At 36.7% G+C, this 16680-nt stretch overlaps 2 protein-coding genes across 5 annotated transcripts in view; one reads left to right on the top strand and one right to left on the bottom strand.

The window, feature by feature from the left end:
* Positions 1–8942, top strand: part of LOC148676174 (serine/threonine-protein kinase 24) — a 49859-nt gene extending 40917 nt beyond the window's left edge. The window contains exons 8-11 of the mRNA XM_088604131.1: positions 183–309; positions 2174–2242; positions 2959–3095; positions 5477–8942. Of these exons, the coding sequence (XP_088460257.1) occupies positions 183–309; positions 2174–2242; positions 2959–3095; positions 5477–5513 (370 nt within the window). The 3' untranslated portion in view covers positions 5514–8942. The remainder of the gene's footprint in view (positions 1–182; positions 310–2173; positions 2243–2958; positions 3096–5476) is intronic.
* Positions 8943–13585: 4643 nt separating this feature from the next.
* The window catches only part of farp1 (FERM, RhoGEF (ARHGEF) and pleckstrin domain protein 1 (chondrocyte-derived)), a 110323-nt gene continuing 107228 nt past the window's right edge, over positions 13586–16680 (bottom strand). For all 4 annotated transcript variants that reach the window (XM_088604093.1, XM_088604119.1, XM_088604111.1 and 1 more), the window contains exons 26-27: positions 16324–16475; positions 13586–14962 (exon numbers count right to left, since the gene is read on the bottom strand). In XM_088604093.1, the coding sequence (XP_088460219.1) occupies positions 14881–14962; positions 16324–16475 (234 nt within the window). In that variant the 3' untranslated portion in view covers positions 13586–14880. The remainder of the gene's footprint in view (positions 14963–16323; positions 16476–16680) is intronic.

The raw sequence follows: 16680 nt of genomic DNA, 5'->3' as shown, positions 1-16680 counted from the left end.
GCTTCATGTTAGTTTTTTATGTGCATTAATGATGCAGGTGTTAGTGATGCATTATTGAATTCCAAGATTACTTGAAAGCTTGCGGGTTTTGTAAATTTCCGATATGTAATGGAATGACTAAACCCACAGAATTCATTCACTTTTTTCACTCAGTTTGCATGTTCTCCCGCTTTTTTTCCCAGAGAACAAGATGGGCAGGCATCCGGTGGAAACGACCCTGGAGATTGGATCTTCAATACAATCAAGGAGAAGGATCCCAAAAAATTACAGAATGGAGCCGCCCAACCAGACGAGCTTGAAAGAAACAAGGTCAGGTGATTTTGTCATATGATATTATGCATTCATTCTGCCCATAGAACTAACTTAATTTCTGTTAAAAAAGCTGCATATTCCTGTTCTCTCTTTGGATATTTGTAAAACCCAGCATTTCTAAGTTGTGGATTGGGGTTATCTTCTGTAAATTATTCAAAATAATGTTATTCCCTGGACATCTGCTAAAGCAGGAGGTTTTGTAGACAAGATTATATTTAGTTCCTTTTGAAATAATTTAAATCACAAAAGAAAAATCTAATATTCTATTCAGATTCCCACCTGCTAAAAATGAAATTAGTAGTGTTTTGTTTTATGTTTGAACAGCTTCAGGAAAAATATCAACTTAATTTTCAAAGCATTCTAAAGTGTGATATATAATTACAATGTACTAAATTCCAAAGCAATCTGGCAGCAGACTTTTATACAGCTGGTGTTTTAATTATAATATTAAATATCAACACTTATCAAGACTACGTTCCTTATTCATATTCTGTTAAGTTCAAGGTTGCATTAGTCACAAAGGCTCTGGCAGAAGTAGTTTTGAATTTTGTTTCTGCAAGCCTCAGTTGTTTTTATTCAGTTTTATCAAGAATTGACTAAATTTCAATTCAGAGCAAAGCACATCACAGAATGCTTTTAAAAACATTGGTTTGTGTAATTTAATATTTCAATTTAGCTATTACTTTGCATATAGACTTAGTGAAATTATAATTTGTTTCATTACAGATTCACATTTAGTAGCTTGAATCCCAATCCCAGGATCTTGCTCAGCCATTTCTTAAGAGCATAAGAAAGATTACAGATGAGAGAAGGCGATTTGGCCCGCTTATCCTGTTTGGTAGTTAGTAATTTATCCAAAGATTTTCCTTGTTTCTTGAAGCAAGTCAAAATAACGGCTTCAGCCAAATGGCTGAGTTGCTTGTTCCATACTCCCACAACCCTTTGGGTATAGAAGTACATACCTCCTGTTCTGGCTTTTAAAGACACTTCCATGTAGTTTCCCACAGAGCTTCTTGAAATACGCCAGTGCGCTGGATTTAGCAACATAAATGGGCAGCTTATTTCAGACCCTTGAATAGGCCCGCCACATTCATAGGCACCCCTTAGGACTTAAATCTGAAAATGCGGACATTGACCCTTTAGACCGTAGGTGATATTCTGCTGTGATATGTGGTGATGTACTTGAACAGCTTGCTAAGGTCAAAGTGGGCCATTGTTGCCTCACTGACCATTTATAGCAGACAAAATAATATCAAGCATATTTATTTTGAACCTAGACATTCCCCTTAAACTTTTCCTTGTGCTTTGCATGCAAACCATTTTTATGCTGAGAGCACATTGCCAAAAAGAAAAAAAGCATATTTATTGTGACACTACCTCATTGCTTTGTAGGTTATTGTTGTCCAGAATTTATCTGCAGTAGTGGGTATTTGAGAAGTGATATTTTAAAGGCAAGGGTTGATAACCTGTTTATCAGAAGAAATCAGTCCAGAAATATCTTGGATGAATTCCACACTTTTTGTATACAGTATTCTAGGTTAGTGGTATTATTGGTTATTTGCAGTCAATATGAATTGATTGTCCACATTTTTTATCCCTAATCACAAATTCTTTGCTCTTAAAATTTCAATCATATCTCACTTACCATTTGAACTGTGCTGTTTAAGTGTCGTCTGAATTGATGTAAACTTTCTTCCTAAATTATTAAAAATTGCAAATTTTAAAAACTCTGTATGTTGTTCCTGGCCATTCAGTGATGTCATATAACATTGTGTGACTTCATAATCTGAAGATGTCAAATGTCTTCCCAGTCCTTTGTTATGAAAGAGCACTTAAAACTAAACTTATTTTTACATTGTAGGTACAAGACATTCCAAAGAGGCCCCTGTCGCAGAGTTTGTCAACAATTATTTCTCCACTGTTTGCTGAGGTAGGTGCATTTCTTAGAATTGAGACACCTTCTGTGTGACTGTTTGTTTTCTATTTGCTTATTGGCAACTTTTTGCCATTGTATTTGTATTGTCAATTACATAACAAATAATCAAAACACATTTGGACTTGTGTTAACATTTTTTTTAATTCCATTCTGTCAGTGTTTTCCCAAGAATCCCTTTTCACACTTTAAAAAAGCAGTCTGTGAAATTCATGCAAAGAAAAATTGGATTCACAGAATATGTGTGATATTCATCATGTTCTGGTCTAAATGGCAGACGCGCAACCTGGAGATATCATTTCTGCAGACAGGACACAGCATTTGGTAATTGTTTTACATAACCATGCATAAATTGAATGCATTTCAGATCTTCCTGTTAACAGTTGTGTGTTGTGGATTTGCTTTTAAATTGTAGGCGTTAGTGTAGTGTTTTCCTTGGTTCCACTGTAAGCCAAATAACAATGTTCCAGCATAACATTCACCACAACAAAAACAAGTTTAACAAAAGTATTCACTCCAGATTGTTTTGAATTTAACAATGCATGAAACTAAATAGGAACTGCATTCAGTTGGGATTGAATTAATCTTCTTCATCTGAATTGAATTGAATTGAATTCTTCTGGTCTTCATCAAACCACTGATGGCACTGATGATGACACTGTAATTTCTTTCTAAAATTATGCTTCAGTTGATTTCTTTGTGAACCCCTTCAGCTGAAAGAGAAAAATGAAGCAAGCAGTGGCAAACCAAGAGCTCTGGAAGAGTTGAGAGAAGCCATTTTCTTAGCGGAGGAAGCTTGTCCTGGTATCTCAGACTCAATGGTTTCCGAACTAGTGCAGAGACTCCAGAGGTAAGAAGTGGTTACTTTTATTGTTTTTAGGGGGGAACGCTGTAATTGGAAAGAGTTTTTCCTAGCTTTTATCCTTCTGAAATGTCAAACTTATCCTGTTCGAACAGCAACACAACTAATCAACTCTAAATGTGGTACACATGGTGCCAGAGACATAGCAATAGATGCGACAAAAACTATGGTCCTTTACCAAAAAAAGTTTAAACATTTGTTGTTAACCATAGTGACAACCTGTACAACGCCTTTCAAATATAATTAAAAATCTTCTTTAAGAAGATGGTTCAGGATGCTTGGCTGTGATGAATTTTGATATTAAAATGGCAGCCTAGATATATCAGAGCACAGCTAAAAGTGTTGAGCTAAGGAACCCCGAACTTGGGGTCCTGGGATGAATACATGCTACCATGCTAAAGAACCAACAAACTGTGGATTACTGTTCTGAAGAAGAGTTTGAAAGGTTTTTCGAAAATGTATCGCACAGGCTACCATCTTGGGTCATGTAGCACCAATATTATAAGGAACGTCTCCATTGGCAAGTGCAGGGAGAGAAACCAGCCCATTAATTGTTCATGGCATTGTGTCCAACCATGGGCAGTGTTAATGTTCAGAAAACAAAAACACAAAGGGCAGAGCAATGCTGACCTGCAATTTAGAAATAAAAATGAACATACACAATGTACTAAAATTGTTTTTTTGCAACTTGACCGAAAGTTCAAACTATCTTTGTTGACAAATGGTCCAGGCTGTAAACTGCTGCGTTTACATGCATCTTCTATGCACTGTAAGATCCATAGTTTTAAGGACTTGTGGTCCTGATTAAAAAATTGTTTGCTGTGAAATTGAACAAAATGTTGCGAGAATTCCAACTGATGCTGCTAAACAAATCTTCAGCCAGTTCTCTCCAAATGTGGTAGGTATAATAATGAGGACAGTGGCAATTAAATATTTAGAAATGGTCTTTGTATTTTTAATTTTACCACTCAAATGTAGTATAATGATTACTTACAAGCATAGTTAATTTCCGCAAGTCTTTGCTTCCTAGTAATTATTATTAAATTAAAACAAAGCACTGGTCAGCACTTGTGAAATAAACTTTAAATAAACTGTATCTTACCAAGATTTTTATAAAGGTAACATTGGCAACATTTAGAACCTTAATTTATTTAATTTACTAATCTGTTTTTTTTAGGGCTATAAGCAAACACTTGTTTCACACCATATTACAGATCATTTAAGTTCTGACACTGAATCCAATCTAATAAAAAGTGCAAATGATTTAGATGTCAGTGATCATGTTACTAAAGGTAGAAAAATAGTCTTTCAATCTTGTTCTTCACATGTAACGTCCATTCTAGAAAAACCCAACATCAATATTTCTTTGCACAGATGTTCATAATAGTGACATCTGTTAGCATGTTAGTTTTAATATTAGAAAAGATATGAATAATTCTAATAATTTTTATTTTAACTCAAATCAATTCCACTGTCTTATTGATCCATCAATTCACCGTCGTATTTCATGAGTTTGTAACTTACTTGGTAGTTGCCAAAAACAGCTTGTGCTTTGTGTTATTTGAAAACAGGACTGGGCTGTTCTAACTTGAATTTGCATTAGTGGCAGCTAATCTGTTTTTTGAACAGTTTGTCACACCACTTTAATATTAAAAGGGATCACACAGGTTCACATGAGTACAATCTAAGCCACAGCAATTTTCCTGATGGACTGATTGAATTACTACCCTCTAGCACACTATACTGGCTGATGTATTCTAACTGTGCCAATTAATGGGACTAAAAATTGTATATAAAAATACAATCTGTTTTGGTTAGCCTTGTCAATATACAGTTGTTAATAAAGGTAAAAAAAAATATTCTTCAGCCCTTATGTTTATTTAGGATGAGAGGTCATTGTATGCAGTCAGATTTTTTATTTCAGTGCATTTAGCTGTGGTCTCATGAGACAGACAGTACATATTAGATTTAAAGAATCTGAAGTTAATCTTGAAAAGAGTCAATAGGTTTTGGTTTTGCCAGCATGCATTTATTTCCTGTTTCTTTAAACAATGAGCCCTGGTCAGTTATTTTGACCTTGTTTATGAAAAGAAAAACAACAAGTTAGTTGTTCTTAGTCTTTTGTTAGTAATGGGGATCCCCACATCAGTGAAGATACTTCACTCTCTTGGTCCTTTTGAGGCTGGTCCTCCCACTATCACGTACGCTCAAAACCCAAACCGTATTTCGGTTTTGTTTAACATCAAAGTCTGCTTCGTGGTCTGTGCAACAGTGAGCTGCAGGATCTTTTTACCGCATGTGTCTTTTCTACTGAGGGAGGCCCTCTTAACTTGAACTTTAATCTGGCCACCTTGCTTTTGTATTCTCAGATTCTCTTTAGGTGGGGCATCGTCTTCATCCCAGTGAAGGTTCCCTCCCGGGTCTCAGCCGGCTGCGAGTTTTGAGGAGGTGCTCTGATATTCTGATATACCACATATGCCACACAGTGAAGAGAGATATCTTCCTGCACCTGTGGAGGGGAGGGGTAAAGACGGAGGTGGGGGAGGAGTGGGACATTTCCCCAGAGATCAACAGCCAAGATGAAGTCTCTCAGAAGGTCCATCATTCTTCAACTGCTTAAAGCAAAAGATTCTTAAGTTTTTGTTTTTATTTTTAACTTTTTGTCGCAGGGCACATATTACAGAGAGAGAAGTATGGTTTTATTAGGAGGACGATGAAAGTCTTGTGGGTGAGTGAGAGAGTGTGTCGGATGCCATCCCCTTTTGACAAAAAGCAACTTCATGTCTGTCTTTGCCGGTACTCAGGTGTTACTGCTGACTTTTGGGGCAGCTCTACAAGAAAACTTGCATATAATTAGGTCTGAGGAAAGAAGGGTGATTTATGATGTTTGAGAGTACTAAAAAAAACCCAGAATTCTAATACTTTAATTTATGGTGCATTTAGTTTTTTGGTTTTTGATATGCATCCAGAAAAGAACTTTTTGAAGTTGCAGACCAGCTACTATAAAGGGGAAACCAGAAGATGTTCATAAGAGTCTGGTACTTCCTAGAGTCTGTGTGCATTTCTGTTGAAGGCCTGAAAATGTGTTTTGGGGAACTGTGCTAAAGGAGATTGAACATTTTTTGTGAAACCTCAGGTATCCTGCTTTAAGAAGATGAGTCCTCTGGGAGATGGAATATGTTGTTGGGTGGTTGTACAAATTTGTATATAGGGTCCTTTTTACCAATATTGAAAAAAATAAAAAGTGTGTGTTAAGAAATCACTGTGTATAAAATGGCCAAGTGCTTCTGTAGATACTGTTAGTAAAGGTAAATATTTAAAAAAGAAAAAAATCACACAAATGGCCATAACTGAGCATTGCCTTGCCTTTATTACATGTACATGTTGGATATTTGGATTTTTTTCTTATTTTAACTATTATTTGTAAGGTTTTATCATAAATGGAAAATTGATGCCCCCCTTTTCCAACCATTATTTTATTAAAACAGGTACCTCAGTTATCTTGACTGGAACTCTGGATATCTGAATCCATGATGTAGCTGTTACTGAGTACAGTGGAGTGCCCATTTTTTCTTAATAATCAATGCAGTCTGCGATAATTCCTGATCCTGGATGTATTATTGTTAGCAGATGTGACAGGATTTGTAAATGATTTGCCACTTAAAAGTTATGGGAGAGAAAAATCAACACTTTTATATTCTTCATTTGGTACCACCGAAGCATAACATTTTGAGGCAAGATACTTCCTGAATAAGAAATTCTATTCTTAAAATCTGCAACCAGTCTTTTATTATTAAAACTTCCTCTACACTCAGTTAGTTTCTGTGTTTTCTTTGCCATCCTCTCTGCCCTTTTCCCTCTTGTCGTCTCAAAGGAAGGTAAAAAAGTAGTTTATTCTAGGTATAAAATAGCTTAAAAAACCAGTGGCAGGGAACACTTTCCCCTTAAGATTTCCACAGTGGTGATTTTAAACTGCTTTGAAGATTTCAGTGCCACTCGCATCTTTGTGGTTTATAGAGTTAAAGTGGCACGAACTGCTTGAATTGCACTCAGAAAAATAATTGCCTTTTGCTATACATGGAGTAGCCATAAGAAGTTCATTATAACAGGCATACAAATTGGAAAATGTTAACAGCACAACAATGACTTTGTTAGATGTAATGTAACATTACTATGTCCTACAATGTGTACTGTCTTCAAGTAGGAAATAAGCACATGCAGTAATACATTAAATCAGTTCCTTTTACCTTAGGTACACTGACTACTTTTAATTTTAAAACCACGAGATCACCTTTACAAAAGTTTCTTGACTTCTGTTGTTCTGTGCAGTTAGGTTCATGTGCGTGACACATGTAATTTCTGAATCCTTGTTTAGGATATGCGTTGTAGCATACATTATTGGGAACAAGTGTATTTACTGGTAAAAGAAGGATAGAGCTGGCCTTATCACTACACACTGTGCAGTGGGATCTGAAGTTGCAGCTTTAAAGATTTAAGCCAAACCTTTTTGGCCAAGTCAGCATTGTGTTTTATTTCTTTTTTATAAATTAGCTTGAATTCAGCAGCTATCAAGGAAAACAAAAGGTTGTACACAGCAATAATTTAACATAGGATTTGGCATATTTACAAATATTGTCGCAGTATCAAAAGAAAAAAAATAGATTCCAGTTTTTTAGGGGAGAAACATTTTACCTGCATGTTTTAACTTTTAAAGAAAGAAGTCCTTTGTGTTGTGTACAATGAAAGTCTTACCGTTCAAACTAGGATATAAGTGGAGGAGTGGCATTTTGAAATGGTGACAGACTTTCTTTCAGAGAATCTTCGTTTATTTAGTGTCAGAAGGCTTTTGTTAAAAAAGGGATTGGCAGTAAGTGAAGAAACAGCTTTATTTGCTTAGATTTCTGTCAGCGGTGGGGGTCTGGTGGGGGTAAGAAAATTGAGCAACGTGTTGGTGACTTTCTCTAGTTCGTTAGCCCAACTGGGGTTCGTCGTTTTTTCTTTTATCGGTAGTTTAAAATATTTACAGTTTCAAAGAGACAAGTGCGTGTGTTCAGATTTTGGTTTTCTGTTAGCTATAGACATTTGAAGTAACGGCACGCAGCACATTTCCAGAGAACTGGGGACACGCTTTGCTTATTGGTTTTCTGTTTAAATAAGTTAAATAAGAGGGTTTTCCTCCTTCATGGTATGTAGAAACTCGTTTGCCCATTTTACCTTGGTAGTGTCCCTTTTGCAGAGGTGTGTGCCAACAGGTACAGCATGCCTTTCCAAAGGACCAAGCATCTGTTCCCAAGCGAAAAAGAAGTGCCATGACTTTGGTCATCCCTTAGTTCTTTTTATCATGTATTTTGCACCTTGTCGAGTCTGTCCAGCTGAACTCTTAACCCTTGTGTTGCACTTTGTAAGATTTTTTGGGGGTTATTTAAAAAATGGTACTTGAGGCCATCATTTTGTGTTATTTCTTACACTGTTGCTACTGTACTTTTGCAAATATGGCAATAAAGTAGTAAGGACATCAGGATGCATTTTCAGCACAGGTATAATGTACGGAATGAATCGATAAGAAAAATCCAATATTTTTTTAACTGTGTAAAGAGCAAGTACTACAGTAAAGAATAAAAATAGAATCCGGTCCTCTATGACATTTATTATTAATGATGGGATACTTATTACAGATGCTAATTAAAAAAAGTGTAAATTTCATTTTCTGTAACATTGCTGACAGTTTATAGTCCTGTATATAATCCTTGCTTATGTCATTAAAAACACCAAGGTATTGAAAACTCCTTGTAAGCTTTCAAATAATTAAGAAAAATAAAATTCAGATTTACTTGATGTTCAGAGCCTCTTGTCTGAATTTTGGTATTAAAATGTTTGGAATATCACAAAACATACCCAATTCCAAATGCAAGTTTAAAATATAATTTGTTCAGATTGTGTACTGTATATTTAGGCTGGGTATAGTTATAGCCATACTGTAGTGTGTAAGTGCTTTTGGAAAGTTGAAGTGAAATTGTCTGGTTTTATTTTGTCTTTTCTTTTTGAGTACGTATTAACAGAGTTGAGTGATGAGTCTGTTACTTTAGTGGCCTTTAAGGAATATGATATGGAGGAGAGGCTGTTAACTATTCCAGTGTTTTGACTTTTCAGACTAACCGCTACTACTTGGATCAGGGAGAATTTGTCATACTTACTTCTCACTGAGGTTTCTAAAGTATCCAAGACTTTGAAGAACATGCAGCACTTGGTGAGGAATGATCCTCAAACTATTTTATTTTGCAAGATCTTCCCAATTATTTTGTTTTAGGTGAGTAGTGGTGTACATTTTGTATTCACATCTTGGAGTAGAGATCTTTTCCTTTTACCAGGTAAGTCAATTGACAACAAATTCCTAATTACAGTGATAACCTGGAGACCCCTGTTTACAGCAGGGAATTTACTGGGGTGGTCTTAAGTGAATACCCTGCACTCAGGGGTACAACCTAAGTGTAGCATCCATAGTCTTAAACGCTACTCCAAGCCGATTTCTACACCCATCTACAACCACTCAACCGTCCATCCCTTTTCTAGCGGCTTTATCCTATGAAGGGGCAGGGGAGCTGGAGCCTATCCCGGCAAGGTCTGTCCATCGCAGGGCACACACAGACACGAACACTCACACCAGCGCCAGTTTTCCCAAAAGCCAATTTACTTACCTTCAACCTACCTGAATCTTTGGACTGTGGGAGGAAACCAGGGCACCCAGAGGAAACTTACCAGAACACTGGGAGAGACACTGTACAAACTCCATGCAGATAGCGCCCCAGATCCAGAATTGAACCCAGAGTCCGGCGCCGCAAGGCTGCAATGCTAACCACTGCCTCGCACGGTTTCTGCAACCCTGTGATATAATTAGAATGATAAAAATAATACTGTAATTCTAAGGTTGTCTGCTTCAATGTTCTTTCACACTGATGCCATTGTGTTTCTATTCTTCTGAAAGCAGGCTTGTGTACAGCCCATGGTTGCATCAGGTCCTAGGCTTCATGTCAATTATCACTGGAGATGCTGAACTCTTGGTGACAGTTTTGGGGCGAATAATGTCCTGCAGTTGGTTTAGTCATCATTTCATGCTTTTATGCTCCAAGGTTAAAGAGGCTTTTTTTATTATTATAAAGAGATTTCTTTTGAAATGGGCAGACATCTGATTCACAAATTGTTTTCACATTTCAGGTCTGATGACCGAGATCATTTTAATACTGTCAAGACTGGATTCATGTGCTTGACATCTTGTTAATGAAACTGGAAAAAAAACACCTTTGATGGGATACTTGAAGAGATTTTACATTGAGTTAGTGTTGCAGTGTCTAATAGAATAATTTTAATTCTTGCCACCTTGAAACTAGGAACTAAATGATTATGATGTTATAAGTGGACTAGTACTCACTTTGGATTAACCTGACCAAGCTCTGGATCTGGTTCAGCAAAAATACTGGGCAAAATTGCCATAAGCTGGTGTGCAATCGTGGTAGAGACATGCCCACAAAGGTGTCCACTTATTATTGAGTTCAAGGGTATGAATACTTATGCAATCAACATTATTTCAGTTTTTTTTTTGCACTTATGTTTTTGCTGGCATTCACTGTATCTTACCCTTAGAAGTCTTCCATTTGAGTATTCAGGTTTGGAATAAAATGTTTAGTTTTTAAAACAATGTGTACACCATGTTTGTAATTTCCCAAAATGGGACTGTTATGATGCAAGTAAGTTCTTTAAAGCAATCCATTTGAGTGGAAATGAGACACCTGGCTTATCTGAATAATTTGTTAACAGTGGGAGTGAAATTCTACATGTGGAAAAGAGCAAATATGATTGTCTGTGACTAATTGGCTATTCTGCTGAATTTGTAAGCTTGTGTATATTAGCAACAGGCCTGTGTTGAGGCTTTTACTGGAATGCAAGAGATTGAGTCTCAGGAGGGAATGTAGAGGGTCTTGAGAGCACAGGTGTTGTCTTTTGGCTCCTGTGTGGCACCTCAGCAGTCAGGCTTGCAGTCTTGATGTTGGAGAGGGTGTGATAGGTATGAGAGAGAAAGACTTACTAGGTTGAGGATTAGTGAAGGAGAGAGATCTGTAGCTCAAATTAACTTCGGTAGACTATACAGGTTTTAGTTTATAAGGCTCCAGTGTCGTCATATGGAGGATGATGAGTACTGATTAAAATTGGAAGTCTGGCCAGAAAGGGTTAAGACAAGTAAAGTGCGCCAGGGTCTCTCTGTTTGGAAGGGACAAATTCATGATTATTATAATGGAGTGACATGGAGTAGCTGAGTGGAATTCTCCCATTCTGACCTTCCTGAGACTGACTGAAGATGGGAGATGATTTGATGAGTGCATGAGATGAGTGACTGTGCCAGTGAAAAGCTTTGCAGAATTAACTACGAAACAGTGGAGTGTGAAGGCTTCTTCCAAATGGTACCATGGGTACATCTTGGAGCCTGGAGGGGTTCTGTTTGAATAACACAATGACAAGCCACTTACACGCAATTTTAGGCTGCTACGCTGACCACAAGGAGTGTTCAGTGGTTCAGACTTGGGATTTCACCAAAGGGACATCATAGGAAGGGTCTGAACACATTTGCAAGGCACTGTATGTTATATTTGATGATATACTGATAATGGCCAGATGTATCCAAGAGTAACCAGAAAAAGATTAAGAAACGAGATGAGCTAGTTCTGGCAGGTCACTGAAAATAATTCTGTAAATCTGAAAAAAAAGTGACGTGCCTTAATGCTCATCTTAACCACAGGGAAATGTGACCCTGGGGATATTGTGCTAAATTGAAAGTGGGATAGTGAAAAGAAATCATGGCATCGCCCCTCATCATGCACATGCACAGCATAACTACCCACTTAAGCAAAAGCAGGGCAGCGGAGAGAGAGAATGACAAAGAGAGCTATAATGAGACAAGTGACTAACTCCTCAATGCTAGAATTTTTTGGTACCAAACAGTTTGTTGATTACTGATGGTTAATGTTTAACATATGCTACTGTTTGCATTGTATTAGATATGATCTTAGCATAAAGAGCTGTAATCTTTAACAAGGTTCATTAGCATAATTTGATGGTTAGTCCAGTTCTGGATAATCAGCACACTCTATACTCTTGCAGGCAGCCCTTTGCCCTTAGATTCTACAGGGGAAGTCAGCATAAATATGTTAAATCATTCCTGTTTTAGTAATCCTGTTATTTGAATCAAGTAGTAGAAGAATAAATGCTGGTTTCTGAGTATCATTCTGTACCTAAAAATACAGAATACAAAATAGGTTCTTGCGCCACCTGCTGGCTAACAACCTCTACAGTTTCCCTTGGCCTAATTCTTCATCTTCAAGTCCTTCCACCCACCTGAGCTTTTAAACAATTCAACCCTTAATCGAACTAATCTTTTACAACCTCTAGATCTCAGCAGCCCACAACTGTCTGCTTTATTTTGAACAACAACTCGTATGTTCAGCCGAAACGTCTTAATAGAAGTAGTTCAACAATATTAACAAAAATACATTAGTTCAATATGTGGTAAACTTTCCACTGTTCATAATGTTGCCATTATTAAAGTTGCCTCAAACCTCAGCCATAGTAAATAGTGTCATAAGATACCTGCAATTAAAAAAAATCTGACTAGATATCCCAATTTGCAGCACTCGTCCGCAATAAGCCCCTTTTCCAGATGGAATTACTCTTTTTACTGATTGAGATAAACAATCCTAGGAGCCACGCTGAGATCCCCCTTATTGATGCATGGTATAGAAAACCACTGTATTGGCAGTTACAAGGTATTATGACCAGTCTTTCTTGAAAGAGGGCCCAGCTAAATAACATGATGGTAACTGATGATACACAATGATATGAGCAATATATTTTGTATTTAAAGCCAGTTCATCACAAAAGCAATTCTATAAATTTCACTCAATTTCATTTCACTAACAATCACCAACAAGGCACAAACAGCGTCTCAAAGTCAAACTTGATTTTAACGAACTGCTTTTGTATTTTTTAATGCCATTTTGATTATTTTCCAATTGTGGGGTCATTGCAGTAACTGCTAGCCTGGGTGGTTAAGGCAAGACTCTACATTCCTGATAAACAGCTTGGTATTTAAAAAAACTGAAAGAGAGGAGAAATATCAGAGAATTATTGTACAGAAAATTGTAAGGAAAGTGATTAAGTTAAACATAATCTGATGTTAACGTCAACCACTTTTACTTCACTAGCTCAGATTGCATATGAGAAATAGTTCTTCTGAATGTCACTACCGAATTTACAATAAAACACCACAATCCACAGAAATCCATGGATGGAAAAAATGATGGCAAAATGCCAGCAGTTTTTAGCTCATCCAGTCCAAAAGTTAAAAATAAATGCAGGTTCAAAACTGTCAAGAAAATGCACATTTCAGTGTTCTCCCAAATACAACCATGAAGAATACCGCAACAAAAAAAGCTCATTAAATGTGTTTTATTGCTTTCATTTCCCTAGACACATAGTAGGAGGCATGATTTCCTTCAGGAATAAAACATTTACCAATTATCTTACAGGCCATGGTGATTAAAAACTTTATTATTTTGATATTCTTGACCTTTAAGAAAATTTTAGACATTTACCTTTATAGATTGATCATTTTCATATCTGAAAGCAAAGCCTGGGTTCTCAGAGGAACTCATACAAATGAAATTGTATTAGGAAATTTTTGTTTTTCAAAGCTTCAATCAACTTGAAACATTTCATAGATATATAAGATGCAGTCTATTCTTTATAAAACCACACAGATTTCTCCTAAATTTGATAATGGAAGCCTGGATACTAAAATTCTTCAGTGCCAGTGCAGATGAAGTTGTCCTTATAATGATCAAACACAATGGTGTTTCTCTCAGTGGCAGGGTAACAGTCTAAGCAGACAATGATACCCACCTTGACTTATTAAAAGTACTATCCCAAAAGTGATAAAAACCTTTTTAACATATATATTGACATCATAAAGGTATTGTGAACACAACCATTCATCAAGTCATACATACTTGAAACATTTAAAATTAACTTAAAAAAACTTTGAAAAAGGTGCCTACAGTATTTTCTATATTTTGAGTTGCAGAAAATGGACAATTCTAGAAACCAGTTTTTCCACCAAAAGACTATTAAAATCACATTATATAAAGGCTGAAAGACACTAGCAGAGAAATAGGTATAAATCAGTTTGGCACTCAAGTTGTAAAATTTAAAACTCAGCCTTTGTCCTTTTATTTAAAAAAATGTTTTGGAGTAGCAAATTCAGTTTTTTTTCCCCCTATTCAACAAAAGCTTAGTTAAAAAATATTTCGATTAGCCCATGTTTTGATAGATTTATAAACACTTCAATGTGTAAAACTATCATGTCACCAGATGGTTCACAGATACTTTAAAATTTGTAGAAAGTGACATTAGAATGTAGATTAGAGCCTGATAAATGTTCAGATTGTGAGCCCTTTTAATGTCGGCTCACGTGTACCTTTAAAGCACTGTGAATTGTGCCACTGACCGACAGGCAGATGTGTTGGGAGCGTAAGATTTATGTTACAATAAGAAGTGAAAAAATGGTTAAAAATGACGAAGAAGCAGGCTGGAATGAAATGTTATTGCGCTGGTCACGGCTGCTTCACCAAGGAGATTCTAAGCTCAGCGATTGCTCTTGGGGCCGACGGTGTGTCCAGAAGACCAGCAGAACCTAGGGGCCAGCTATGATCTCTAGCCCATCTTTGGATCAGTAAGGATGAGAATCTTTCCGGCTTAAAATCCGTGTGCGGCTGACCGAGGTTGTGGCACTTCGGATGACTTCCATCCACCTGGAAAAACCACAAGCCCCACACAGTTGTGATATGCAGCCCTGCAAACCAGTCTATATAATCACAGTGATCTTAAATATTAGACTTGTATACCCTTGGTTTTTTTTCCTTTGTTTACTTTTATTGTACTTTTTTGTCTTTTTTTCCTTTTAATCATGATTCGGTTTGAAAAGGTGCGTTATAAATTAAAGTTGTTATTATTATAAGCTTTTTAGTCTTAACCAATGCATGCGGAAGCTTTCTAAAACTCCTCGAGTAAAGCTTCTTTCTTCAGCAAAGCTGTTTTTCTAATCTTAGAATTGCTCAGAATATATTTCCTGTATTATAATAGTCTTAGCAAAAATATAATCAACTCCTGAGCTGCCTATAATACAGGGCACCTATGTAGGCTGTGGGTCTAAGCATGGTATCATTTGCTCATTAAATATATCTGACAGAGGAAACAACTGCTTGAGACTACACCCAGATATTTCATCAACAAGCTGTGCCGGAGTAGGGTAGGGTCATTGGGAATTGAGTAACAAAGCCATGCTCTCACACATTTTCATTGTATTCCCCTATTCAACCATCTTATTTATTTGCTTACTTGGCACATACCTTGCCAACGTTTTCTCCCCCATGAAATTTGTTGAATTATAAATCTGTTTTTCTAAATTCATATTTTTCATCAAAACCTGAATACTCTTACTGAACGCTTTGATGGATCATAAAATTTTAACTTGTGACAAAATCTGCAAAGGAAATTGAAATAATAAAAGATATGATTCGCTATGTGGTGAAAGCGCATTTGCTTGCAATTACAACTGCAAGTCTTTTTGGTTAAGTCTCTACTATCTTTGCACAAATTGAAAGGGGGTGAATACCTAAGCAAGGCACTGTATTATCTGCATCCATTTATCTTCTGACCATTTCTTCTAATTCAGGGTCGTGAGGGAGCTGAAGCCTATCTTGGTAAACAATAGGAACAAGGCAGGATATACCCTGGATGGGACATCTCATTTTCAGGGTGGATTAGGAAGAAGAAAATTGGGCTACACAATAATTGAATGAGTAACCAATATACAACATAACAGCATCCTTTACTACTTTTGCAAATCACATCACAGGCACAAGATCACATTTATCCCTTGATTTCCCAGCACAATTTGTTTCTTAAAATATGTTTATTTAGCTGAAAATGTGGAAACTGAAAATGAATTTTCCATTATTTTAAGTTAAAGCTTACAATTCATTCAAATCACCCAGAACTGCTTGTCAATGGTAATCAATTACACTATTTGCTCTAGTGTAGTAGCTTATGTACTTATTGTACATGTTTTTCTATTTCATATGGCAATTACAGAGCGGTTCTGCCGTCATACCTTTCAAAAGTGTACTCGCTCTCAGATCTGAAGTAGTACACGTGGGACTTGAAATGCAGTTTGAAGACGTAATCCTTGTGGATGTTTTCCGACTCTGAAGGAATGGTGACGGAATACCCAAGAAGGGGAAGGCTAGCCAGAGGATAATCATCCTGGAAAAAGAGCAACATTCCTTTGACTCACAGCTACCGACAATCAAAGCTGAAACCTGCTAAAATGTTGAGGCATTAATGCACTGGTGCTTCTCTCCCAGTAGAGTGAGGATCATTTAGAAATGTTGAAACGCCCTTTGTAAAGGAATGGAGACAAAAACACTCTAATCCTGTTGCGTTCCACACAAAAATGAAATTGAAAGGA

Source organism: Lepisosteus platostomus, chromosome 2 (genome assembly GCF_059453375.1).
Source record: "Lepisosteus platostomus isolate fLepPlt1 chromosome 2, fLepPlt1.hap1, whole genome shotgun sequence".
In the NCBI taxonomy this organism is placed as follows: domain Eukaryota; kingdom Metazoa; phylum Chordata; class Actinopteri; order Semionotiformes; family Lepisosteidae; genus Lepisosteus; species Lepisosteus platostomus.
The sequence above is the reverse complement of the archived record's forward strand: the minus strand, read 5'-3'. Positions and strand labels throughout refer to the sequence as shown.